Source organism: Mustela nigripes, chromosome 6 (genome assembly GCF_022355385.1).
Source record: "Mustela nigripes isolate SB6536 chromosome 6, MUSNIG.SB6536, whole genome shotgun sequence".
NCBI classification, from domain to species: Eukaryota; Metazoa; Chordata; class Mammalia; order Carnivora; family Mustelidae; genus Mustela; species Mustela nigripes.
This window is the reverse complement of record NC_081562.1, coordinates 55648216-55675155: the sequence shown is the minus strand read 5'-3', so window position 1 is coordinate 55675155 and position 26940 is coordinate 55648216. Positions and strand designations below refer to the sequence as shown.

The following is a 26940-nucleotide window of genomic DNA, read 5'->3' as shown; positions in this document are numbered from 1 at the left end:
GAAGCCAATATTACAGAAATATTAGATGAATTATGCAGCATCACTCAGCAGATGAATTTGGGAATAGATGTGCCTCTATTTCTGATCTTCCTGCTCAGCTCTGTGATTTAAACTTTCCTGAGGCTTCCCTGAGGTTCTGCTACCCCCCTCACTCCCGCCCCAGGAAACCGTGTGCTGTCAGTGTGCTGCTTGTTCATTCCCTTATTCAACATGCAGAATTGGTTTTCCTGTGCTCCCTGGTCTTCCACAGGCACTGGGATGGCTGCTCTTTCTCTGTTCTTACCCGAGTTAGCCTAGACACAGAAGACTGCCTTTCCATGTGGCCTGGGAAGACAGCAGGTCAAAGTTATCAGTAAAAATACACCACACACTGTGCAATTTGGTTAGACAAGACCTATTCATTCCACAGTGATGCACAAGACGGGATGACTGACTGTAGGCCCACTGGCAGGGCAGCGTGGCCTCACGGTGGAGAGCTGGCCTCGGAACTGGCCAGTCCATCATCCTGGGGCTGCCTCACCAGCCACATCCGGTTAGCTGAGCTGCTGAATCTGGGTTTCCTTACCTACGAACTGCCATGATTCTGCCTTCTAGTGTTCACATCAGGTTCCAATGAAGTGACACGTGCCAAGCACCAAGGACAGTTCCTGGTCTGTAGGGACCCTGGTTACTGTCAGCAAGAGGCCCAGTGTACAAGCTGCTAGTTACAGTGGGTGTGGTTGGTTGAGGAAGGCGATGGAGGAGATAGGACTTAAGGTCAGTTTTGAAGGCAAAAGGAGTGGCAAATGCAAAATTACGTACTGAATTGACTTCAGAAAGAAAAATTACAGTTCCATTATCTAGAACTGTGATGCCTGTGGTGATTTAATGTGCCGTCTCTCCTCAGTCTAGCTGAGCATGGGAAACTTGATCAAATAGAGCAGTTTTATCTATCTCTCTTTATATCAATATATATGTTGGTATATGTCGGTCTGTGTCCCATGTACTACTCCACAGTCTGCATCAACAGATCATAGAACCCTACTTAGAAACCAGTCCAACTACAGGACAAAGTTTATTTCATGGTTTAGGAGACAGAAAGTTTTAAAGGGAAAGAATTGTGAATGGAAATCGTAATTAATAATAAAATAAAAATTCATTTTTTGACTAGAAAATGCCATTTCTGGAAGTTTTCTTAATTGTATTTTGAAGCCAGAATCCATTTTTTAAATTCTCAAGGGACAGTCTCAGGGGACAGATGAACCCTTTTTATATCCAGCCTGCTGTATTCAGTGTAACTGCCCTACTTAAGGCCAATGAGAAGAAGACCGTTTGAATTAGTGAAAAATGTACATTGCTTGTTTGGAGGGGGGCAACTTTTTGAGACATAATTCATATACTGTATGATATAGAAGCTATTTTTTATTGAGATGTAATTGACATATATAAGGTTTCAAGTATACAACATGATTTGCTATTTGCATATATTGTAAAACCACAGTAAGTCTAGTTAACGTCTGTCACCACACAGTTACACTTTTTTCTTGTGATGAGAGTTGTTTTTTTTTTTTAAGATTTTCTTTATTTATTTGACAGACAGAGATCACAAGTAGGCAGAGAGGCAGAGAGTGAGGGGGAAGCAGGCTCACTGCTGAGCAGGGAGCCCGATGTGGCTCGATCCCAGGATCCTGGGGTGATGACCTGAGCCGAAGGCACGAAGGCAGAGGCTTTAACCCACTGAGCCACCCAGGTGCCCCTTGTGATGAGAATTTTTAAGATCTACTCTCTTAGCATCTTTCAGATATACAGTAGACAATTATGAACTACAGCCGCTATACTGTAGTTATTATTGGAAGTCTGTCCCTTCTGACCACCTTCACCCCACCCCCATATATGTTCTCTGTGTCTATGAGTAGATTAGATTCCTTTCGATTCCACATGTGTTATCAGACAGTGTTTGTTTTTCTCTGACTTATTTCACTGAGGATAATGTCCTCAAGGTTCATCCATGTTGTTGCCAGTGGCAAGATCTCATTCTTTTTTAATGGCTGAGGAACCCTGCATTGTGCACGTATATACCACGTCTTTATAGATTCATCGGTCGACGGGCCACTTAGGTTGTTTCCATGTCTTGACTGCTGTGAATAATGATGCAGTGAACATGGGCGCACAGAGATCTCATCAAGTTAGCATTTTCAGTTCCTGAAGATACCCACTCAGAAGTGGAATTGTTGGATCTTATGGTAGTTTTATTTCTGATATTTTTAGGAACCTCCATACCATTTTCCATAGTATCTGTGCCAATTTACATTCTCACAAGCTGTTTATAAAATAAGATAAAGTAATGGAACTAACATTTAATGAGACTCTTACATCATGTGCCTGTTATTTTGTCCTCCGATGGCTTTACAAAATAGACAGCATTAACCCTATCTTACAGGTGAGCAAACTAAAGCTGAGTGAGGTTAGGTGACCCGCCCAAGATCATGCACGTCATGAATGGTAGCGTGCTAGGTGGTGCTCTGGTGTTTCTGGGCCAGTCCCCATATACTTTTAATTATTCCTGCCACACTGAGTTCATCCATGCCATTAGGAGGGAAGGCCGAGCATACAGGTATGTGTGCTGCCAGAAAGGCAAATTTGGTTAGTGGAAATTTATACAGATTTGCTTCTGATTGAGTCACCTTTTTCAGTGTCATAGGAAACAAGATCATCTATCAGCTGAGAATGAGGATTTTTGTTTGAAGAAAAAGGGAAGTGGGATGGTTGGTGTCTAGGAGAGAGGGAAAGTGGAGGGACTAGGGAAATAAAATGACTGCTGAGGAGCACGAGTCAGAAGTGAGACTGAGCGGCCTTGTTGAATGTTTCTCCCTGGCTGCGTTCAGCTGCGTGGCGTGGGTGCAGATGCAGACCAGGTGGGGAATGAGGTTTACCCAGGGCTGCAGAATCGCCAAGTGAGTGGGAAGAAGCCAGAGTGGGACAAAGGAGGGTGGAAGCAGGGAAGTGGTTTATAATGACTGACCACAGAATTTCACTTGGGCAAGGCATGAAGGCAGACATCATGACGATAAAGGACAGAAAGAAAAGAGGTGGGATCAGCAGCGGGTGGATCCTGGGGAATTGAAGGATTCCAAGAGTAGTGGTATAAGAGACAGCAAGCCGGAAGGACAGAAGGAAGAGTCCAAGAGTGGGGTGTGTGAGGTCGAGATTCTGGCTGGGGGCTGGTTGTTGCTAATGACCAAGACCAAACCGGGTCTCAGTGAGTGGTCAAGGTGAGAAGTTCAAAGAACTAAGAGGCCAAGGTATCAGAAGGATAGTTGAAGGGCAAGAAAGATTATTTTGTCAGTAGAAGGCACGTGTTAGCCGACTTAGCCCAAAGTTGAGCTAAATATTAAACAGCATAACGAGTGCCCACTGGAAGCTTACAGACTGTGATGTTTAATTATGGGACAGAATAATATTCAGTTGTGTATGTTTTATACACATACTAAAAATGGGATGAATTTCATAAATACCTCTTTATAACACAGTAAGAAGTCATTGATGTTCATCTGTGAATAAAAGCAGTTGTTATTCTGTAAAACAGCCCATTCTTCATAATTATAGTTCCATCCCGGTTCCACGGACATTGATTAAGATGCCCTCTCAGCCACGTGTATGTACATTTGTAAAAATAATCAGGAGAGCAGGTTACTAGTGTGTATTGCTGCCTGTAACTCAGGGCCTCAGAGGTCCAGCGCCATCGCAGCCGAGAGCCCCAGCTGGGGCCACCCTGTGGAGGGCAGAAGGCGCTTGACCTAGGAGCAGCTGCTTCTTCCCCTGGAACTACGCACTCACTGGGAGGCACTGTATGTGTTCTCGCTCGGACCTGTTTAGGCCAGTGGCCTTATTATTATTGTGCATAGTAATTAAAATATTACATACACTCATGAAATATGAATGAGGGAAGGAAGAGAGATGTTTTTCTATGACCTAAGGTAAATGTTTTGGGAAGATTCAGGAAAAACAGATTGCTTTATATTTTTTCTGTCTAAACTAGGGCAGAAGGCAACTGTAAAATACCCAGGGGTCATACTCCAGCATTCTGTACTGATGTTGTTCTATAAGTTTTTGCTCTTCTTCAAAGAAATGGAAACTCTAAGTAGTAGATGCATTTGGTTGTGATTTGCTTAAGAACGCCAATCAGCTAACTCCTACCAAAAAACAAGCAAATGAACATGATTCTGCACCAGAAGTTAGTGAATTCATGTATTTATTTTAAATAAAAATGAAATGTTTCAAGTGTAATGTATAATTTTTAATGATTTCTTTTAACTTTTTCACTGGATGTATACCTGCCAATCCAGATTATGTATTGTATTTAATTTAGCAGCCAAATCATATTTAAATTTTACATGGTAACATTTTAGGATTTTTTTGCCTCTTTGATTTAAAATTGGCCATGTTTAATTTATCAAGTCCTATCTTATAACTGATAATTGATTTAAGTTTTTTTTTTTTTTGCAGTAAAATGCTTATAAATCATTACATTTATCATTGAGATCATTTCCTTTTTTCTCATTTCATGTTTATTTTAACATTACTGAGTTTTAATACATTAATGTCTGATTCCCCTTTCCCTCTTTTGCCAGTTGCTTAAAGTAAAACTGCTGGGGCACTGAACAGGCCCAGAAGAACATGAGACTCTTGATCTCAGGGTCATGAGTTCAAGCCCCACATTGGATATAGACATTACTGCCCCCCCCCCAAAACCTTAAAAAAAAAAAAAGCATTACTTAAATGCATCTATTATGGTATATTGTTTTGTAAGTGAAAAATACTTTTTTGAACTACAACAGCTTTGTGAGCTTGGATTATCTATGGGTGTCCTTCTCATGTGTCTGCTGTGTTCAGAGTCAAGGGATTGCTGTGCTGGGGGTATGGCAGCTGTGAGCTGCCAGGCACACCGGCAGCTCGTCCTCACTGTGCAGCAGTCGACACTGGTGTCAACGTGACCCCAGAGGCCAGCACCATGATGCCTGGGGCTGCAGCGGCCAGGACAGTAAGGGAAAGCAGAGGGTGACAGAAACACCTCTTCATGTGCCCCGAGTCGCTCGGAAAGCCTTCTCACAGAAGCTCACAGCCAGAGTGGTGCCCTTTAACTTTCTAATTTATTAGTGATAGTTGAAAAGAGCCTAAAGAATGAAATTAAACTTAACATTGCTTCATTTAGTTCAAGAGAACGTGTGTATGTAGGCTAGTTACCTTGCTGCTCCATCCAACTTGCATGAGAGCATGGCGACTCAGGATGGATTCTGAAGACAAATGTACTTGGATATGAATCTTGACTCTAGATCACTTGCTATCTGTGTGACTTGGCAAACATGCAGCCTCAGTTTCCCCATTTTTAAAATGAGGATAAAATAGTACCCACGGCAGAGGGTGGTTGTGAGGATTAAGTGAGACCATCTATGTATTTGTTAAGTTTTTAATTCCAGCATCCTTAACATGCAGCATTCTGTTAAACTTCCAGCTGTGTGCTGTAGTGACTCAGCACTTCCCTTTGTCACCGGGCTCCTCAGGACCAGTGCACTCCTTCATCCCCCTCACCTGTTTCCCTCATCCCCCACTCACTCCCCTCTGGTAACCACAGGGTGTGCTCTGGAGTTAAGAGTTTGTTTCTTGCTTTGTCTCTTTTTCTTCCCTTGTTTTGTAGATTCCACATAGAAGTTGAAATCATATGGCATTTATCTTTCTCTGACTTATATCCTTTAGCGTTATGTGCTAAGCTAGCTCCATCCATGTCATTGCAAATGGCAAGATTTCATTCTTTTTTATGGCCAAATAGTATTTGTGTGTGTGTGTATGTGTGTGTGAGACACATCTTCTTTATCCTTTCATCTATCCCTGGACACTTGGGCTACTTCCATAATTTGGCTATTGTAAATACTGCTGCTATGACATAGGATGCATGTATGCCTTTGAGTCAGTGTTCTTGTATTATTTGGGTAAATACCCAGTAATGCAATTACTGGATCATAGTTCTAGTTGTAACTTCATGAGGAGACTCCATACTGTTTTCCAGAATGGCTGTCCCAGTTAGCATTCTCATGAGCAGTGTCGAGGGCTCCCCCTTCTCCACATCCTCAAGAGATTGTCTATTTAAATATTCAGCACAGTACTTGGAAATAGTAGGGATTCATTAACTGTTAAATACTATTCTGGTAGATATTTTATTAATATGTATTATATACCATAATATATTAATAAGCCTCTAGCAAAGGTTCTCAACAATATTTTTTGATTGAATTTAGGTTCAGTGGCCATTTCTATAAACTGAAGGTTATGAAGCTACTTGTCAAAAGCATACATTGTTACACTCTTTCTATGGGGGAAATCAAATTTGACAGTCACTATAGATTTGTAACATGTTTTGTCCATAGGGAGAACTGCCTGTTATCTTCTGAAACTTCTAGGTCTTCATTACTGAATTGGGTAGAAAGTGACGTTACTATATCCTTTCACTTTTAATAAGTCTGTAGTCCTGTTGATGGATAGGAGAAGGACCTATAAAATGATTCATTTAAGGACCATTGGCAAGAAAGGCTTGAAAGGCTCCTTAACTCCAGAGGGACCCATTGCCATTTTACATGGGAGATACTGCAGTTGATCAAGTGGCAGTAATCTCAGCATGGAAAAACAAATGTGACCTTTGCTACATGTACGAAAGTTGAAAAGTTGTAGTAAACACCATTAAGATCTTCACAACCTGATTGTGAACCTACCAGAAGCACATGAAAGCAGGGTCAGTCGGTCACTCCAGGAAACTCACCTGGTTCCCAAATCTGTTTCTTGACATTATCGTCTCACAGTTGAGAGAGGGCTTACATGGCTTGGATTTATTGAGTCTACCTTTGTGTAAATATACTTATTGTGCCTTATGTGGTAAATGAAGAGGTTTAGGGAATTGGCATATTTCAGGAGAGAAAATAGGAAGAAAATGACCAACTGTCTTTCAGGTAGTTGGAAAACATTTGTAGAGGAGGTACCATTCCAAGGAATGACCAGAGTTGCTTAAAAGAGAATTATTTCAGGCTTAGAACATTTTGAACTATAGGAAGGGGGGTTGTGGGGGCTTGCCTGGGAAATAGTGGACAGGGTGTTGGTTGAGCAAACATGTATTGAGTACTGCTGTGTACCTGGTGCTAAAGGTAGGAAAACAAGTGCGAGTCAGTCCCAGATCTCACTACCTCACTCCTTGCTAGGAGCAGCATTAGCTAGGAGCAGCATTAGCTGTTCAGAACAGCAGTGCACTCTGAACAAAGTGCTTTGGAAGAGAGTGCAGTGGTGAGTTATGCGTCAGTGGAAGGAGTGCACAATAAGGTTAACTTCATCAAAGCCAGAAAAGTGGATGAGAGTGACCAGGAAGAGGAACAGGGCCTCCAAAACACAGGAGTGGCATGAACGGCAGCATGGAAGGGTGGGTGCACATGTGACGTTGGGGGATTGGACAGGAGCAGGCAGTGACATAGTGACAGTGAAGTGTGGGCAAAGCACTTAGCCCATGTTTGATTATAAGAAAGATTACTCTGGTTTTTGCTCAAACTTCCAAGAGCTCCCTGGTGGCTCATTTGTTGTTGGGGCTGCCCGCTGGCCAAGGAGCAGCAGGGAACAGAGAGGAGAGGACAGATGGGAGGTGGATACCAAAAGGATCTGGCGACCATCTGGATAGGGGTCATGAAGGAAAACAGATGACTTGATCATCTGGGTGTCTGGCTCAGGTGTCTGGGTAGATGGTATTTTCTAGCTCAGGTGTCTGGGTAGATGGTATTACCATAAACCAACTTATGGTGACAAAGAGGAAATGGGACTTTAGGGCCCAGAGAGATAATGTGTTGAGTTTCTGACATTTTGAGTTTGAAGGGCCTGAGGAACATGCAAACAGAGACACCCAGGAGGTAGTTGGAAGGATGGGTTGGAAATTAAAGAGAATGTATATTTAAAAGTCGTCAACATGTAGAGCTGATAATTAAAGCAATGGCAATAGATTCAGTCTTTAAAGAGAATATTCAGAGCGACAAGACTGCCTAGGACTTCATCTTTGAGAACAACCAGCATGTTCCCTTTGGGAAGAAAATGTTCTTGTTGTATATACCTATACTCTGTAAAGTCATAGTAAACTGTCCTGGTTTTATTTTGTATTCTTCCACTTCTTTCTCAGTAATGAAAAGAGATGATTATATTAATGATGTGTGATCTTCAAGCATACTATTTTATTTTAAACATTTACTTATTTGAGGGAGAGAGATGGAGTGCATGTGCACACAAGAGAATTGGGGGACAGGCAGAGGGAGAGTATCTCAAGCAGACTCCCTGATGATTGTGGACCCCGACACCGGGCTCAGTCTCATGACCCACAAGATCATGACTTCAGCTGAAACCAAATGTCAGACGCTCAATCTCTAAGCCAGCCAGGCATCCCTTTAAACATGCTATTTTAAACAGCCTTTCTTTGCCCTTAAAAACAATTCTGCTTTAAACTAAAGTCACTAAATGTCACTGTGCTAGGTTTTTGGATTTCACTGGTTGAATTAACGCTGAATTCAAGGAAACCAGTAATTCCTGTCATTAAACTTCACTCTTCCAAAATGATTGCTGCTGGTGTGTTCATCTCTTTAATTGCTCTCTCCCTCCACAGGAGCTGATGCAACAGAATGGCATTAGTTATGTGTTAAATGCCAGCAATACCTGTCCTAAGCCCGACTTTATCCCGGAGTCTCATTTCCTGCGAGTGCCTGTGAATGACAGCTTTTGTGAGAAAATTTTGCCATGGTTGGACAAATCAGTAGATTTCATTGGTAAGTAGCTCCGGTAGTATTATAAGTCCACTGGGTTATGTAGAGTCTCATATACAGGTATACCCCTTCCTTCCCTTTTCTGTCTTTAGAGGAAAGGAGCCTATTTCAGAGATTCTGTAAGTCTAGGAACAACACATGTTGCTGCTTATCTTACTCAGTGGCCAAGGTGACATGTGTGCCATGCTGTTGCTGAGGGACTGCCTTGTGATATTCTGGCTTCCTGAACACCACGAGGTTAATCCTGATGAGATCTGTGATTATGTTGGCAAGTATTTGAAAATCAGTTAAACTTATGGGATTAAACTTCAGACATTTTTTCAGATCCCATAAATGACTCTTGGAAGCTTTGGTGGCGTTCCTTAAACTGGTTTCACCTCGCTATGTTCTCCCCAGAGAAAGGTCAAATCCTGTGAAAACAAATCCCATCTTTATGTCACGGAGACTTGTAAGCCTCAGTCCAAGTGCCAATAATTTCAAGTAGTAGGGGATCTAGAAAAAACTCCCTGATCCCTCCTGTGCTGTATTCTGCTTGCGGGCCTGTCAGTCCTGGTGCTTGGTGACGTTTTGGTGCCTCACGATCAGGTCTGGTCTGGGAAACTGGTGATGTGTATTTGAAATGCAGTTTTAGTGACAAGTGGCTGAACGGGGGAGATCCACTGTTTGCTCTCAACCAGCATGAAGAGCCCCTTTGCTCCTGATGTTCCATGTGAGAAGTTCATGATGTTTTCTTCCTCTAGTCACATAAGCTTGAGCACTCTGAATTAAATACTCTGAATTTGTTACTGTAATTAAGAAAAGAACTGGTTCCTTTAAAAATCTGAAATTATGTACATTAAGCCCTTCAACTAAACCTTTCATCTGAGAGAGGAATTTCTAGATAATGCTTTTGGAACTTTGAGTAATTCCAAAACAGTTCTCCCCCCCCCCCCCCTTCAAGATTCCAGATTGCCAAGTTTTCATCTTTAACTAGGATGCAGTCTTTGAAACATCAGAAGATAAATGGCTTAGATAATTCACTTTATAATATTCACAAATAAAACTCCCAAATGAATCACCCCACCGCTGTATTTCTAGGATGTATTCATACATCTATCCTTGTTTTTGCTTATTTAGAAGGTAACACTTAATGTTCCTATTGATTGTCATGTCAATCCAGAGGCATTTGGCTCTAATCTCAGCTAAAAGTGCAGTTTCAGGACCTATTTAGAAGAGACCTCATCTCAGTGTTCGAGCTTTGGGAGAGTTAGTAGAAAAGAGAAAGTGAGTAACTTTGCCCCGGCTTGCTTGCTTCTTTCCTGGTAGACCTAAGGGTCATCCTGCCACTTAGTTCAGACAGAAGGAATTTACCATGTTCCAGCTTGGTTAAGCACACCCAGATACGTATTCTAACTTATTAGTAATATCTGAAAATATTTACACTTCCCAGTATTTCACTTGCTCAGCCCTGTTTACTAGGGCCATTGCTCCCCATGCCTCCAGCCCGGTAATTCAGTGTGAACCCTTTGGAGTCCGACGCATGGTCACAGTGGTTGCTGGCCTCCACTGTGCTCTTTGCCGTGGTCAGTCCTGGCAGGTGCACAGTGGGAAAACTGCCCCCTTACCAGGGCTGAGTGACTTACAGGCTTGTGGAGGTTTTGTCTATTATTGAGGTAAATTTCAACAAATTTCTGGGTTTGTTGGGAGGACTGAAGTGTTCATGGAGTTTTGTCTTTATTTTTAGTTCCCATGGCAGCAGTGAGCTGGGGTTGCCTGGGACTGTGGGACATTTTTGAGGTGCCCGGTCCCAGCTGGCTGCTCCTCTGGTGCTCTCCCTCCTCACCCTGCCCTCGGCTCCCGCCCTGCATCCTGAGTTTGCATGTGGGCCCTGCAGGGAGGTGACCCAGGGCATGTACTTTGGAGCCAAATTGTATTTGGGTCCTGCCTTCCTTGGTTACTAGTTAAGTGATTGGTGTAAGCTTCTCAGCTTCCTGATCTGGAAATGGAAGGTAGTGTATGTACTTAGAGGGGAGTTGTGACGATTAAAGTGAGTAACAGACGGAGAATACCCTGTCCTCATAACTGGTCTTACTAAATAGCAGTTTTACAAATGATCCTCTGAGTTCTTTCAGTTTTTTTTCTTAGAGCTGTCTTCTGTAAGCGTAGTGATTGCTTCTTTATTTTTAGCCTTTATAAGTCTCATCCTCACTGGCTCCCCTTTACCCATTTGTTATTCTCTCTGCCCTTTTTGACCTCGATTTTTATTCCTGAGCTGCTGTAGCGACAGCCTGCTTTTTTTCTTTCCAGTTGTCACCATCCGTGCTTTTTTTTTTTACACCATCCGTGCTTTTGCTGCCCCCTGTTCAGCAACCTTCAGTCCGTAGCCTGACATTCCCGGCCCTCCAGCCCCTACTCCTCACCTTTGAAACCTTCTTTCTAGCAACCCTCTGCTCTGCCCACCCCGCCCCATGGGGCATGTGCAATGGCCCTGGTGAACTGTTGGCTGAGCGGCCTTTTGGGTCCTCCTGCATGGCCGCCCAGCACGCCTTTCCCTTCTCTCTGCCAGCTCCCTGTGTGTGTGACTTCCTTTGCTTTAATACTCTCTTTAGGACTCCTTTCTGTCAAGAGCTGAACCCCAATCTAGTGTAATATTTTCATTTAGAATTTTTTTTAAGATTTATGTATTTATTAGAGCATGCTCATGCACAGGGTAGGGAGGGGTGCAGCAAAGGGAGAGAGAGAGAATCCCAAGCAGACTCCCCACTGAGCCCATGGGGCCTGATCCCATGACCCTGAGATGACGACCTGAGCTGAAATCAAAAGTCAGATGCTTAACCGACTGAGCCACATAGGTACCCCTCAGATTTCTAAAATACATCCTCAGAAGTGTCATGATTGTAAAAGCAAAGTATAATGCAGAATATTTGAAAAACAGAGAAAAGGAAACCTATAACCTCAACATCCTAACACATCTGTTATCATCATTTTATTTCCTTCCAACTCTTTCCACATTTTCTATAAAGATTGCTTTTTAAGGTATGTATGAGTCAACTAGCCAGTATTTACTGGGTGCATAATATATGCCCAGTGTGAAGCCCTCTGAAGTAATTAGAAGCAAGATCCTTCTAGGTTCTTATAGTCTTGTTTTGAGATAACTGTTTTAAATAATTGAGAGAATATTGTCAACATTTTAAAAAGTTTCTGAGGAGCGCTTAGGTGGCTCAGTCATTAAGCATCTGACTCTTGATTTTGGCTCAGGTCATGATCTCCGGGTCATGAGATTGCGCCCCATGTCAGGCTCCATGCTGAGCATGGAGCCTGCTTAAGATTCTCTCTCTCTCCCTCCCCCACCCCTGACCTCCCCTCCAGCTTTCCACCTCCATACCTCCCCACGTGAGTGCACACACACTTTCTAACTAGCTAAATAAATAAAATTTAAAAAATTAAAATCCAGCCTACTTCCAATAAGAATTTAAAGCAGCTTACAGTATGAGATTAGGATAAAAAAAACACACATTACACACACTACACATTAAAATAGGATCAAAGGGCAAGAACCAAGTAATATGGAGCTAGAAGAATACAATACAATCTGAATTACAGTTCCCTTTTGAAATCGAATGAAAGACTCAGCTTTGAGCTTAGCAGCATAGGCAAAAGTGGAACTACTAAGATTAGTACAGGCTGAGGACTGTGTAGTTGAGACAAGGGAGAGAACAGTAGAGGCCAGGAAGGCATGGGACTTGATGTACATGAGTTTATATATTATCATGTTGTATAGTACATATTTCCTTGTCTCAAGAATTTATTTTCATTTGTTACTGTTTCATTATGTTTGATTTCACTATCTAGAGAAAAGCTGATTATTCATATACTATCCAAAAGTCCTATGTGTTTTGTACATCATGAATAATCACAGACATTAGGAGTTTGTAATGTCTATAACAGAAGTGGGGAGACTGGAGAGGCCTTATATTACTATTTAGCTGCCAGAGCAGAGTCCCAGGAGATCTTTGAATTACAAGAATTTTGACATATAAGGTTTGGTAACTTTTGGTGGTGTCAGCCAACACAAGAGCGAAAAGGGGAGAATCGAGCTCCACAGCTGTGGCTCATAGGTAAGCGCACATGTCACTGTTCTGAAGTGAGGCAGTCCTAGTGCTGGCTGACATGTTAGCAGGTTCCAGGCAGCCTGAGCAACTTCACTTACTCCCACAGGTAGCTTCTGAAGTCCCTCAACAGGGAGAGATGGCAGCACTGTTGGGCTGAATGTTCTTGGTTCTAAGTGTCCAAAAGTCCCACCTACCCTGTTGTAGGGAACAGACATGATGCAGTCAGGAACTCCTGGATATCCAGGAAAGGTTCAAGTTCCCTTGGTCCTCGTTAAAGGGAAAACCTGATTCATAGCACACACATGGTTTTCTTCTTAAATTCAGCAAATAAAGTTGAGCCACTTTATGACATACAGAAAAATCTAAACTATAGGGAGAGAGGTTCTATGAGTCAGGATTTTAAAAGTACCCTGACCTGGCATCTTTTTGCATTCTGATGTGATATGGTGATAGTCCTCTCCTTCCCCACCCTCCTGATTTTTAAAATTAGTAATGTATGTCACATATGTTTGAAATGAGAAAATATTTTTTAAAATTTCATACCTCTTATATGTAGCAAAACATTATACCGAAATACAATGTTATATGTCAGTTATATCTCAAAACTGAAAATCCAGTCTCAAAACTGTAAAAAAAAAGTGTAGTATCTCTTACCTAACTAGAAAGAAGTTGGAGTGTCAGACAACATGGGTAAAGTTGTTTTCTTTATGCTTCTCTGCATTCTGAAATTTTCCACACTAAAGAAGTAGAATCATGTCATCATAATGTAGGATGTATAGCCAGGGAAGGTTATTAAAATAAAAATAATGGGGCGCCTGGGTGGCTCAGTGGGTTAAGCCGCTGCCTTCGGCTCAGGTCATGATCTCAGGGTCCTGGGATCGAGTCCCGCATCGGGCTCTCTGCTCGGCAGGGAGCTTGCTTCCCTCTCTCTCTCTCTCTGCCTGCCTCTCCATCTACTTGTGATTTCTCGCTGTCAAATAAATAAATAAATCTTAAAAAAAAAAATAAAATAAAAATAATGTAAAAAACCCATTGGGAAAGGTACCGAGTAAGAGAAGAGCTTGAGTTAGGGGACTCCGTGCTTACTAACACATCTGGCCCTTTGCTGTCCTGTATGTAAATGATGAAGTGATCTTCCTTTTATCTCCCTAAGAAATTATTGGAAGGAACAATGTGTAAGTAGATGAGATTTACTCGGAGTTATTAGATGAAGGGAAGTAACTGGCAGCAAGATCTCACCGTTGACCATCGTTGTTCTTAGTGACCCTTTTTAAATTTGACTCCTGCAGAGAAAGCCAAGGCCTCCAACGGGCGCGTCCTGGTGCACTGCTTAGCCGGCATCTCCCGCTCGGCCACCATCGCCATCGCCTACATCATGAAGAGGATGGACATGTCCTTAGATGAAGCTTACAGGTGAGGGCCAGAATGTGTCTTGTGTGACAGGCTTTTCATTTGACCTGAAGTGTGAAGGGAGAGGAGGGCATGGAACCAAATTAAAGCAAATCAGGATTATTTTAGTTACATGCCGTACAGGTGACTGGATTTTTAAATGGTTTTTCAAAGACCAGAGAAGAATGCACTTGTATAAGTTAGCATGAATTCCACCCAACTCGTGTTGGGTTCATCTTCAACTACTTTCTAATTTTCAGGAACAATAAATCTAAACAGAACACCATCCTGTTAAGTGAGTTTATATCTTTTCCTAACTGGGGAAGTATATCTGAGGGGTAAAAAGCTCCAGCAGATTACCCATTACAGAATTCCTCCTCCTGCTTCAAGCTTTGTGCCTCCATCACTGTGAGGAAAAAGCCCGAGAGCAAGTAATTATCAAAATACGTTTACTGAGTCCAATGTCCTACATTCTAGAGTTGTCCAGAGTCTGCATTTTGACTGGATCGCTCTCTCCACCCTTGGGCCAAGTGGAGGACAGGCAAGTGGCAAGCGCGCACAGGACCAGGGTTTGTGCCCTGGATGAATCACCGGCCCCTGCGTGCTTAGCGAGTAGAGGTGGGGAGTTTCCGTGTGATAGAGAGCCAGTACATATGGGTGCAGGAAGCAGGCCTGTTGTAACAATTGGACTTTTTTCTCACATTGGAAGATGTGGAAAGAAATGGGCTGCCCGAGCAGCTTCTCATGCGAGGAGCGAGCCTGGAGGAGAAGGGTCCTACCTTGGTCTCCATCAGCTCCCTCGTCCCCCAGTCAGGCTGTTCTCCCCACAAGGCTTCTGGCACCATTTCGGAAGCAGAAGGAAAGGCACTCTTGTCACGTTACCAAGTCTTATTACGAGGACCCTACATTTATATTTGTTACGGTGAGACCAGTTGTTTCTGACCTCAGTTTGCTTTAGGTTACTTGATTTCCAAGGAGTTTGTGATTTTCCTCTGTGTTCAAGTACAAATCCTCAGTGTGGTTTCACTCCTGCGTCTTTGGCAGGGTGTCTGTGAAGGTCAGTAGTCAATGAATTCATCTAAGAGTCTGTTTCCACAATTAAACATAAAAGCTATTTATTACTGGTTTTTACCCCCTTGATGATTCTTTTTAACACAGTGGTTATAAAAATGGACCCAGACATTAGGCCTGGTTTTGAATCCCAGCTGTGTGATTCTGGGCAAGTCACTTAAGGACTTTGTGTCCCTATATGATGGGGTAACATACCCCCCTGACATAGGTAGTTTTGGGGACTGAATGAGATAATACTCTGTCTAATGCAGTAGCCCAGTGCTTAGCACACAGAGCCACCTGAGAGCTGATGACTCCATCATGCTGGAGACAGAAGGAACTTGAGTGTGTGCTTTGATGCACTGGTCACCTGATAACCACTTTTCTTGTCATTAATTAAAACATGCAATGTCCTGAGGAAGTGACTATGGGGACTTTGAGAAGGCACAATACAGGGAAAGCTGGAGAGTGGCTCTCAGTCTGTACTTCTGATGGTGGTACCAGCGCTGGGGTTGGGGCGGGGGTGGTTAGGACAGAATCTTTGCTTGTCGGTTGCATTGGAAACTGTAGGTCCTTGAAAATAAGAAGGCTGAAACTAGAGTTTTGGGGGCCTGGCCCCTGTCTTTCTAGCATGCTCCAGGGACATGTATGTCTCCCTGAATTTTCATACCAGTTATCTTCCCATAGGTATCTCGGAGGCTCTAATAATTCCCTTTTCCTTAATATTCTATTTTCAAGCTATTTTAAAGATAAAGTGCAGCTCCAAAATTTACGATTTTTGTGCCTTTGCTCTCCACAGATTTGTGAAAGAGAAAAGACCTACTATATCTCCAAACTTCAATTTTCTGGGCCAGCTCCTAGACTATGAGAAAAAGATCAAGAACCAGATGGGTGCATCAGGGCCAAAGAGCAAACTCAAGCTGCTGCACCTGGAGAAGCCCCATGAAGCCGTCCCTGCAGGCTCCGAGGGTGCACAGAAGCGTGAGCTGGGCCTCAGCCCACCCTGTGCCAACTGTGCTCCCTCTGAGGTGGCGGGGCAGCGGCCCGCACATCCCGAGGGCGCACCCAGCCCGCAGCCCTCACTGCTGGAGGACGGCCCCCTGGTGCAGGCGCTTGGCGGCCTCCACCTGCCCTCGGGCAAGCTAGAGGACAGCAGTAAGCTCAAGCGCTCCTTCTCTCTGGACATCAAATCCCTTTCGTACTCGGCCAGCGTAGCAGCATCCTTGCACGGTTTCCCGTCCTCAGAAGAGGCTCTGGAATACTACAAGCCTTCCGCGAGTCTGGAGGGGGCCACCAAGCTCTGCCAGTTCTCTCCAGTGGAGGAAGTGTCGGAGCAGACCCCCGAGAGCAGCCCGGACAAGGAGGAAGCCAGCCTCCCCGAGAAGCCTCAGACGGCCAGGCCCCCTGAGGGCCCGGGGAAGCGGCTGCACTCGGGAAGAACCAGCGCTGGGGGCACTGCCCCGCGGCCCCTCTTCTCCCCTCTGCAGCGGAGCGGGAGCGTGGAGGACAACCGCCCCGCCAGCTTCCTCTTCGGCCTGTCCGCCAGCCAGCAGCACCTCGCCAAGTCCGCCGCCGGCCTGGGCCTCAAGGGCTGGCACTCGGACATCTTGGCTCCCCACACCTCTGCCCCTTCCCTGACCGGCAGCTGGTATTTCGGCCCGGAGCCCCCTCGCTTCTGCTCGGCCTCAGCCGTCTACGGGGGTGGTGGCGGCTACTCGGCCTACAGCTGCAGCCAGCTGCCCACCTGCGGCGACCCGCTGTACTCCGTGCGCCGGCGGCAGAAGCCCAGTGACAGGGCCGACTCCCGGCGGAGCTGGCACGAGGAGAGCCCGTTCGAAAAGCAGCTGAAGCGCAGAAGCTGCCAGATGGAATTCGGCGAGAGCATCATGTCGGAGAACAGGTCGCGGGAGGAACTGGGCAAAGTGGGCAGCCAGTCCAGCTTTTCGGGCAGCATGGAAATCATTGAGGTCTCCTGAGAAGGAAGACCCTGCGGGCTTCTATGGACAGTACTTTCTTGTTCACAAAAATATTCCCTGTAAATCTGAAATATATATATGTACATACATATATATTTTTGGAAAATGGAGCTATGGTGTAAAAGCAAACGATGGATCAACACAGCTGCTCTCTCAGCGTCTGCACTTGAGAGCAGCTGCTCTTTCTCAACAAGAGTGGACGGGCAGATGCTAGATGTCCTCCCCGCCAGATGAGAAATTGTACGCAGCGCATTGCACATCCTCTTGTTCCTACTGAGTCCAGTTTGGGTGGTGGAGGATGACATGCCCTCCCATGTTCGTGTTGTGCTACAAGAGCTCTCGAGTGCTAGCCCCTGTCCAGCCCCCTCTGTAGTGCACCTTAGCGCTGAGACTGAGCCAGCTCATGGGTTGGGCGGGTAGACCCCATCAGGGACAGAACCTCACCGTAAACGCAAGAGAAATGAGCCCATCCAAAGCGGACTCGCACACCCAAGCTCATGTGGCAGCCGAGTGCCGCGAGCCTCATTCTGCTGCACACACCGTTAGGGGCCTTGCCAAGGTCGACTTCAGAGCAAACCCAGTACCTCAGACTGAAAGTCGGGGCTTTCACCACTACCGAGTCCGGTAGCCTGTCTTCTAGGCGTTGTGAATAGGTAGGTAGCTAGTCACACTTTGTCTCTGCACAAATTTCCAGGTGGGCCTGGATGGTGGTAGTTAATTTTTTCTTCTCGGCTTCACCAAGAGAAGGGGAACCATCTAGGATTCAATTGAACAGCCAGGGACCTGGCCTCGTAATGATTTAAGGTAGGTCAGGAGGCTAAACAAGTCTTCCTCCCTCCATGTGAATCAAAGAGTTGTTCTAAATGGGGTTGTTAATCCTTTAAATAAAGATGAACTTGGTTGAAGCCAGATGTGAATTTATTTGGGATGGTAGAACAGGAGCACCTTCAAATTCTCAGCCAAAGTAGATTTTTTTCCATTTTAGTTTCTTTGCACAGGTAGGTTTTTTACAAAAACCGAACAGGTAGACTTTTACAGGAAACTATCACGAGGGAGAAAAGCTCTGGAAAGATTAAAGAATTAAAATTGCTAAGGAGAGCCAGGAAACTCATTTTTCTCAATGGTTTTGTTCCCCTGGGCCTGTGATGAAGGAGGTAGCTCTGTAATTTCCTCACACTTTCCAATTTACTAATAGGGCTGAGAGGCTAGTTGAGTGAGGAGGGTTCTGAATAAAACAGTATAGGAAGGTGAGGGGAAGGTGGCTGGCTTTTGTTGTGAGTGGAGCGGGAAGCCACAGCCAAGCTATTCTCAGAAAGTATCCCGGGCATTTTTTTTTTTTTTTTTTTTTTTTTTTTAGTAGAAAGGACATATCAAAATGGAGTGGGACCAAGGTGGTCTCTCAGTCTTTGACCTACAATCACTGTATGGACTCAATCCTGGCAGCTGAAAATAGAGGAGTTAATTGGAACAAGTACACAAGTGATTAGTACATACCTGCTTTTAAACTTCCCGGCTTGAGTCTTGTCAGCTACATTACGGTCCTCTTTTGAAGCCTTAATTCACGTCAGCAGCTTTTCTTTGGGGGGTGGGGTGGATAGGGGTGTTGTCATTTTTCTTTACTGTAAGTGTAGCTAGTTGCTGACTCATATCTCAGGTTTTTCTGTGTTTGAGAAATGGATAGTCCTTCGACTAGGATGTGACTTCATGTTTCCTATGATGACTGCTGAAACCAGCACAGAATGAATGATGTGATTCAGAACGGACTTGCTCATGATGATTCCAAGCAGCATGTAACAGAACTGCTTGCTTGTGCACAGGTAATGTGCTGTGATCCGGGTGTAAAATGAAGGTGGAAGAGAGGTCACTGCATAGGGAGCTCAGTGTTCCTGTATGGAAAAAGTTCTGTTAAATGATGTTAGTTTTTCCACATACATTTAAATCTGGGGTGTAATCAGACATTCTCAAGGAGTAATTTTTGAGGTGTTCTGCATACACCAAGTGTGGAAGAGCTCACTTGTTCTCCAAAGTCTGGTCATAACTGTGGAACATTTTTAAGAAATGAAAGCAAGAGCTCCAGGGTTAAGTCTGTGCCAGGAGGGTTGTGGGGGGGGACTTCCATCATTCAGGGTTTCTCCTGGCCATGTTCCCCTTCCTTCCCGTGACTGCAAGGCAGTCCTTCCACAGCCTTCGGTATTGACTGCGTATGTCAGATACACAGTTCTCTGGCTGGAGACTGCGGGGCCCCGGGGCAAGCCCTGCCACTGCATGGGGAGGCTGGCTGCTCTCTACTGTAGGGGCTCATAGGGCACGCCCTGGAGTCTGCCAGCAGGACACTGAACCGTGATTTCTAAAGAGCAAAACTAGATTGTGTGAGAAAGGCTGGACTGTGGTTGACATTTGTAAAGTGAGGTGGTAAGACTGTATAAATGTTTAATATGAATATAGTGTTCTTTTGGAGTAAGATGCTGTTGAATGGTTAAATTGTGCATTTCTCATTTTGATGTTCATGTATGTTAATATGAAATAAAATCAAAACTGGTACCTGTTTATACATAAATGAGAAAAGGACCTCTCCTTGCAGCTTTTGGTGGGAAGAACAATATCCGAGTTGCAAAAGGAGGCAGTGGTGGGACCTGTCCCACTGTTCCCACAGCAAAGGGGACTTAGCTCAAAATAAAGTAGTGGGGCGCCTGGTTGGCTCAGTGGGTTAAAGCCTCTGCCTTCAGCTCAGGTCATGATCCCAGGGTCCTGGGATCGAGCCCCGCATCTGGCTCTCTGCTCGGTGGGGAGCCTGCTTCCCCCTCTCTCTCTGCCTGCCTCTCTGCCTACTTGTGATCTCTGTCTGTCAAATAAATAAATAAAAATCTTAATAAATAAATAAATAAATAAATAAATAAATAAATAAATAAATAAATAAAAGTGGAGAGGGCACCAGATACAGTACATGTGCCGTCCTTCCCACGAAACACCAGCTCCTTGGCTGAGAGTTCCAAACTGGCCTTCGTTCTTCAATGCCTGTACCCATGCGCACTACAGTGGGGAGTCCTAGACACTTGGTAAATATTTGCTGACTGACTGAACCGAGAACAAGTATAGGGAGGAAGAAGACCAGATGCACATTCATGGCACATTCTAACGGTATATGTAAATGGTTTTATAATTCTTATAGGAAAAATGGGGAATAGTCATTAAAGATCTGTTCTCCATCCTCGCCATGTACATCTTCAGGACGCCTCTGCTTATAAAGGACACTGCATAGGAGACTAGTAGCTTAGCCTCATCAAAGGAATAAAGATTTTACTACCTCCATAAATATGCTTCATAATAAAGCATATTACTTTGGAATAAGAATCACAGGTGATGTCACTTAAGTTGGCTGGGACAGGCTTCTGAGATGAAGTTAACTTTAAGAAAATTTAAAAGCAAGAGGGATGGTACTGGGTGAGCCAAGACTAAGAGCGGCCTTGGCCTGCACCTGGCAAAGAACCAGAGGCAGACACAGGATGGAAGAGCAAAGGGAGTGGGAGCACGTCTGCCTCCAGAGAGGAAGGCGGCGGCGTGTGTAGGCAGATGTTCAGGGAGAGGCTTCAGATGAGAAGGTGCAGATCTTGGGAGCTCCTGAAGGCCAAGTCTGTTATGACTTAAGCACACAGATCTGGGAACCTCTTAGAGGCCAGTAAGAACTGGCTAGTATGGGAAGACTGGTTTGGGTTTGACAAGGAATATCAGACCAGGGCTCAGGCTAAGGGAAAGGAAGATAGAGATGTCAAGGCAAGGGTGTACATACCGGCACTAGTTGACAGAAACTTTTCACGTCAAAGCCGTCACTGCCAATTTTTTTTTCATCACTGCCATTTTTAATACCATCTGGTTTTGTTTTCTGACACCAAGCAGAATCGTTTTAGATCTAGTAACATTTGTACAGGTGCTTTTCTCTGAACATTACTGTCCTGCATCTATAAATGGAAGAGGGAAGTGAGTTATTTCTAGCATTCTGTGGGGCCTATGCATCCTTGTACAGCATAATTCTATTCAGTTTTATCTTCAAAGTCTTGCAAAATCAACTGGAAAATTACCTTACTGTCTTGGAAAATGTTTACCCATCAGTCCCGTTGTTGCAGTTTATATGCACAGGCAATAAAGTGGGTTTACGTAAAAACCAGTTTCACCCCTTTAGTTCTAGCTCAGTCAAGTCCTTGGAAACAAAGTCCCATGGAAAATGCAGGCTGTGACCTTGAGGGAACAGTGTCCAAGGCAAAGAAGGTAGCTCACAGAGGGTGAGTTCAGCTGTGCTCAGGGTTCTCTCTGCTAGAGGGAATTCCGACACTTTCAAAGGCTGAAATTAAGGCACTTCATTCACCAAAGCTTTGAGTGTGAATCCTGCTCACTATATCATAAAAACAAAAGGTCACAGTAGGAAGATACCTTGACTGGTGAAGAGAACAGAGTCCCTAGTAAATTCCATCAGGCTTCGCAGTGGCACGGATGACCCTGCCCAAGACCCTGACAGGAATGGACACACATCAGCATACCACAGGAGCTACTGGCAGACTACGAAGCAACTGGGTTTAGTTGCCAACAATTTTGATTTTTTTGGTTTAAGGCATGTGAATAAGGAAGTTGCCCGATCACCCTTCCCCTCTGGAGTTGGGCCATTTGAATGGAAGCGACACCCCTTGTGTGTGTGCAAGAAATTCAGTGCTGCTTACCACACGTTAGTGAACAGCAGTGACCTTGGTGCTATGCAGCTCTTAACTGAGGAAGCAAAGCACAGGGGAAAGAAGAGCAAATTCTTTCTCTTGGCACAAAGAACAATTTACACCTATGACATCCCCCAGGAAGAAGGTCACTTCACTCTATCCTTTAATCTTTAATAGCAACATTTTAAGTAGTTTCCTACTGAGTACTATATATCTGGGTTTAGGTGAGGTACAAACAAATTGGGAAAACCAAATTTCACTCACCCTAGAATATTAATCAAGGCTTGCTCCCAGCTTCCATTCCTGAAGATTCCTGGTTTTGCCTTCGGACTTGCTAAGGGAACGGCCACAGCTGAGTCAGTTCTACAAATCCACAGAAGCAGGGGCCCCATGTCAGTCCCCCAGCACCGTTAGTGTATGTAACCTTGGAAACTGCATGTTTGTGACACCCGTAACATACCCTCCTTATATGTTGGTGGGAAAAGCGAAGGAGATTGTAACAAACAAAAAGCTCGCCTTGTTCCTTGAGTGCACTCCTGCATCTTGGGGTATGGAGTCCTTATCATACATTTCATCCAGTGCTGACCCTGCAGAGATATAAATTCTGTTCCTAAGGACAGAACTTCAAGGGCAACAAAGACGTGACATCTGTCAAATTATATAGATTCTCATGAGATCTACACTCTCACACGCTGTAAACTGGCAGCACACACAACACGGGGTGAAGGCCAGCTCCTACCAACTTCCACTACAACGAGTTTTACAAGGACACTGAAGTTTATAGGGGCGTGTTTGACAATGTTCATACATACAGAGGCAGAGGTCATAGATCAGCAAAACAGATGCTCAAAAGAAAGGAGTCACTGGTATTTTCTAATAAAACAAAAAGAAGGAAACAAGCTCCGTTGGGAGCTCAGAATGTGAAGTCACTTCCAAAACACAGGGCCACTGCTCAGAGACAACAGGTAAAGATGTGGCTAGAGTATCAGTCACAGAAGTGGAATCCTGGAGCTGGAAGGGGCCTGATAGCCTATCCAGCCCAGCTCACACCACAGGGAAGTGGAAACAGGCTCAGGGAAATGAAGGTATCTGCCAAAGGTCAAGCTGGACACTAGGAGTGACAGACACAGAATCAGGAGCAGGGGCGTTAAAGGACTGACCTTGCGTACTTCATTACGGGTGCTGCTAAGCAAGCCCCAGTTGAGCTGTTTCTGGTGCAGGTGAAGTCACTGGGCAGGCGGATGGAAAAGAAGGTGGCAGTGTGATCTGAGATGGCCAGGACAGCTGCAGCCTGTGAGCAACCGGCTGGAACTGGCATCCGCCTCTCGCCAGGACCCACGCCAGTTTCCCCTCTTCTCGAAGCCTCATCCTCCTGCTGATGACTTAACAGGTGAAGCTCGATTCATACCTGGCCTGCGATTTGGAAGAACTGAAGGCAGAGTTCTGTGGGAGCTGGAGTGGCCATGAACCTGGCTGCTGGGCCCAGCACAGGGCAGCAGTCCTTGAACCGGAGCCTAAGATGTAGTGGTGGCCTGACGTCGGCGATCTCTGGTGAGGAAGTAGGGCTGCTGCTTCCTGTCCACTTCCAAATTTCATGCAGGTGGCTCCCGTGGCCAACCCTAACCAGAAACAAACAGAGATTGTGGAAAACAGTTCAGCTCAGCCAAGTTGACAACACTGCAAAACCACCCCCCACAGCATAAACACTCACTAGAATTCTCTAAAAAAATACTGAATTTGCCTATTGTTCTCTGCTTCTACCCGGTAATGAGGAGCCTCAGTACTTAGGACCCAAATGCAAGTTATTATCATTTTGTCTAACTTTTAAAAAAAAATTTTCCCCCAGTAAGCTCTACTCCCTCTATACATGGGGCCTGAGCTCACAGTCCTGAGACCAGGAGTTGCATGCTGTACCGACCAGGCCAACCAGGCACCCCCATCTAACTTCTTTATAAGAAGAGTTGGGTTTTGAGGTGGGTGGCAAGCCGGCTGGCTAGCTGGCTGAGAGTATTCTCATGCCGTGATTGGTCCACCCTCCTGCCACACTCACCATGAACTGTTGAAACACAGCGAGCGAGCTCTGTCCTCAGGGAGCTTGGTCTGCGTCTCATTTTATTTGCTCTATGCTTTAATTTATGAATTACACTAAGTGTGGTGATGGTAACAGCGCCTGACCCCCGAGCTGCTCTTACAGTTCTTCGTACTCAGAAAGCTGCAAGCACGTCCGTGTTCAGACCGGGGATCTGCAATCTGCACACTCCAGGAACTCTGAAAAACACGATGGTGATGGCTTAAAAAAGCCACTTCCTGCCAGTCTTGGCAAAGGGGAATAGAAGCATTCCTTGTATAATTTTTTCAAAACTCAATTTCTGCTGGTTTGAAATTAAAGAAAGGAAAAAACAGTAATGAGTATGGGTAGCGCCTAGTCTGGCTACAAGGGATATTAAAATATATTGTGAAATTATATTAAAACAGTATAGAAAAGTGAAGAACCACATGAAACGGGGGAGAAAGATGAGTGGATGAGAACAGAGCTCAGAATTAGCTCCTCAATCACATGGAAATGTGGAACATGACAGAAGAGGTACTGTGCCTCAGCAGGGGGGAAGACACATTCACTAAACATCGCCACCCTCCCCACGGTGACATTTCCTAAAATAACCTTAGCTATTAATAGGTTTCTAAGAAACAAAACATCTTTCTGGATTTGTACCCTCGAATAAATTCCTCTAGAAATGATTTAAGACCCAGTAAAATCCTGACCATCAAAAGGCATAAGAAACACAAACTTCCTTCACCAGTGCGGCCCAACAGAGGTTCAAGGGAGAGTTCCTCCCTCCCCAGCTCGCGGCTTCCGAGTCCCCCACAACTCCCTCACACCACTTTGTCTCCTGAGGCTGGCCATCTCTAGGCCACCTTCCTAATGGGGAGAGGAAGGCATCAGTCCAGGAAGGCAGATATGGGAAGTCACCCGCTGAAAGAGGGGGATGCCGCCTTGGCCTCTTCCCTGGGCTCTGGTGACCATCTGCTCTTTCCAGCTCAGAGGGATGAACAGTCTTGATATTCTTCGGTTGTTCCTTCGAAAATCCTGGAAGCTGTTTTTTTTTTTTTTTTAATCCTGTGTCTGAATTAATTTTTTTTTCCATTTAGCTTCAAATGCTCAAGTTTCTTTGTTATCCAATTATTTTAGGTCCTACATTTTATTCTGGGTTCTAAGAATCTTACAAAATAGTATCTATTCAAAATCCTAGATTAGAATCAGATCGCATTTACCAGAGATATGCTTAAAAGGATCAACTTCAAGGTTATACCAACTTAAGGTTATAAAGCTACCAAAGTCTGTTTTTGATATCTCAAAACACCTTCAGAAGTTTAGAGGATTTAATAAGGGGAACGAGGACAGGATGTCCTGGCCCAGAGGCTTCCCCATATTCCCAGCTCCTGGTCGCGACGTGCCTGCCTCCACCTGGTCCTCCATTCTGTTTCTTTGCATCTTTAGCCTTTCTTCCGTGGGGACAGCTCTGAGGTGCAAACTCCTGCACTAAGCACTTCTGCAGTTACTCAGGTGGCTTCCTTTCCTAAACTTCCACAGAAGCTCAGCAGCACTGTGAGTTTCCTCTCTGAAGAAAAGGAGGGCCGGGACCCCAGAGGCCTGTTTGTAGTCAGGGTACAACATCTGGCAGAGCAAGTGGATTCGACACACGCCTGCTGCAGGCATTTCAAAGACTGAACACTCTGGAGGTTTACCAGGCTAGTAAAATCAGTGTGGGTTAAAACCTTGTCACAGAAACTGGAGTCTTGCCAGTGCTGATGTAATAATATGAGGAAACCTAAACCACGTGTACATTAAGGAAACCAGTTATCAGTGGGAGATGAGCCCAATGAGAGTGTTCAAAGGAAGTCCTCAGTCTCCAATGATGACACACAAGGGACACCATAACCCAGCACACAACAAAAATACCAGTGTCCCACCACGGCAGGAACAGGGTGCCCCAGATAAAGACCTGACATGATGTCAACGGGGCAGGAAGAGTAACAACACCAAGACTTGGATTAAATTAGTTCTTTATGTTTACAATTCATAACCCGGAAAGCCTACTGAGTAAAATTTCATGAAAGCCTTGAGGACACAGAGCTTCTTAAACCATTTCTCCCCTTCTCTCCATATTTTCACTCCGCAAGCTAGACTTGACAATAAACACTCTCAATTAAAAAAAGAAAATCTAAACAAAATAAAAAGAATTCCCGACACAGAGTTCTGCAAGAAATTTCTAATAATTCAGACACTCCAAATTCGGTTAGCACCGAGAATGAGTTTGGTTTGTTTTGCCAAGGGGAAAACGCATCAAGGAAAGGGGTAGGTGGCGCAGGATCAGAATTTCAGGCCAGCCGGACCGCTACACACCCCTTCCCGAAGTCCCAGAGCCTCCACTCGGCTTTAGGATCCAGTCAGCTCCTGGGTCTGGGGCCCCAGGGGCAGTGCCTGGCTCTGTCCCCAGAGAGCAAGCGCCCAGCCAGCCAGAGGGGAGTGGCAACCCTAGAGCTTGAGCTCCCTCTCTGGTTTCATGCTGAAGGGCTCCAAGCGTTCACTCTCTGGCAGCAAGCTGTTGAGCCGCTCCATCAGGGGCACCGTCTGGTCAATGCCCATCTGGATGCGGCGGAGGATGGCCGACATCTCGTTGACTTTCTGGATCTGCTCCGCGTATTTGGCGTATCTCTTCTGGCGCTCCTGCATGAAGCTGAAGAGCGTCTCCACAGACAAATCCATCTGCAGAGGGAGAAAAGAAGGAAACGCATTAAACCTAGTTGAACCAAGTCCTCTCCAGGGGACCAGGTATCCAGTAGGAGTCCCGGAGGCTGGTCGGCTTACAGGAAGCGCTGGCGATGGAAAACCTCCCCCTGACCACCCCTCTGTCACCTG

At 44.9% G+C, this 26940-nt stretch overlaps 2 protein-coding genes and 1 long non-coding RNA gene across 11 annotated transcripts in view; 1 reads left to right on the top strand and 2 right to left on the bottom strand.

Moving 5' to 3' along the window:
- DUSP16 (dual specificity phosphatase 16) overlaps positions 1–18673 on the top strand; it is a 77311-nt gene extending 58638 nt beyond the window's left edge. For all 8 annotated transcript variants that reach the window (XM_059402633.1, XM_059402632.1, XM_059402628.1 and 5 more), the window contains 3 exons: positions 8657–8816; positions 14194–14317; positions 16143–18673. In XM_059402633.1, coding sequence (XP_059258616.1) covers positions 8657–8816; positions 14194–14317; positions 16143–17319 — 1461 coding nt within the window. In that variant the 3' untranslated portion in view covers positions 17320–18673. The remainder of the gene's footprint in view (positions 1–8656; positions 8817–14193; positions 14318–16142) is intronic.
- Positions 18674–20280: 1607 nt separating this feature from the next.
- On the bottom strand, positions 20281–24454 carry LOC132020611 (uncharacterized). Its single transcript, XR_009405039.1, has 4 exons — positions 24070–24454; positions 23180–23638; positions 22284–22606; positions 20281–21275 (listed from the first exon to the last, which is right to left on the bottom strand). It is a non-coding gene; the product is annotated as an uncharacterized LOC132020611 (long non-coding RNA).
- A 1613-nt stretch (positions 24455–26067) lies between these two features.
- The window catches only part of BORCS5 (BLOC-1 related complex subunit 5), a 91012-nt gene continuing 90139 nt past the window's right edge, over positions 26068–26940 (bottom strand). For both annotated transcript variants that reach the window (XM_059402625.1, XM_059402624.1), the window contains exon 4: positions 26068–26787. In XM_059402625.1, the coding sequence (XP_059258608.1) occupies positions 26557–26787 (231 nt within the window). In that variant the 3' untranslated portion in view covers positions 26068–26556. The remainder of the gene's footprint in view (positions 26788–26940) is intronic.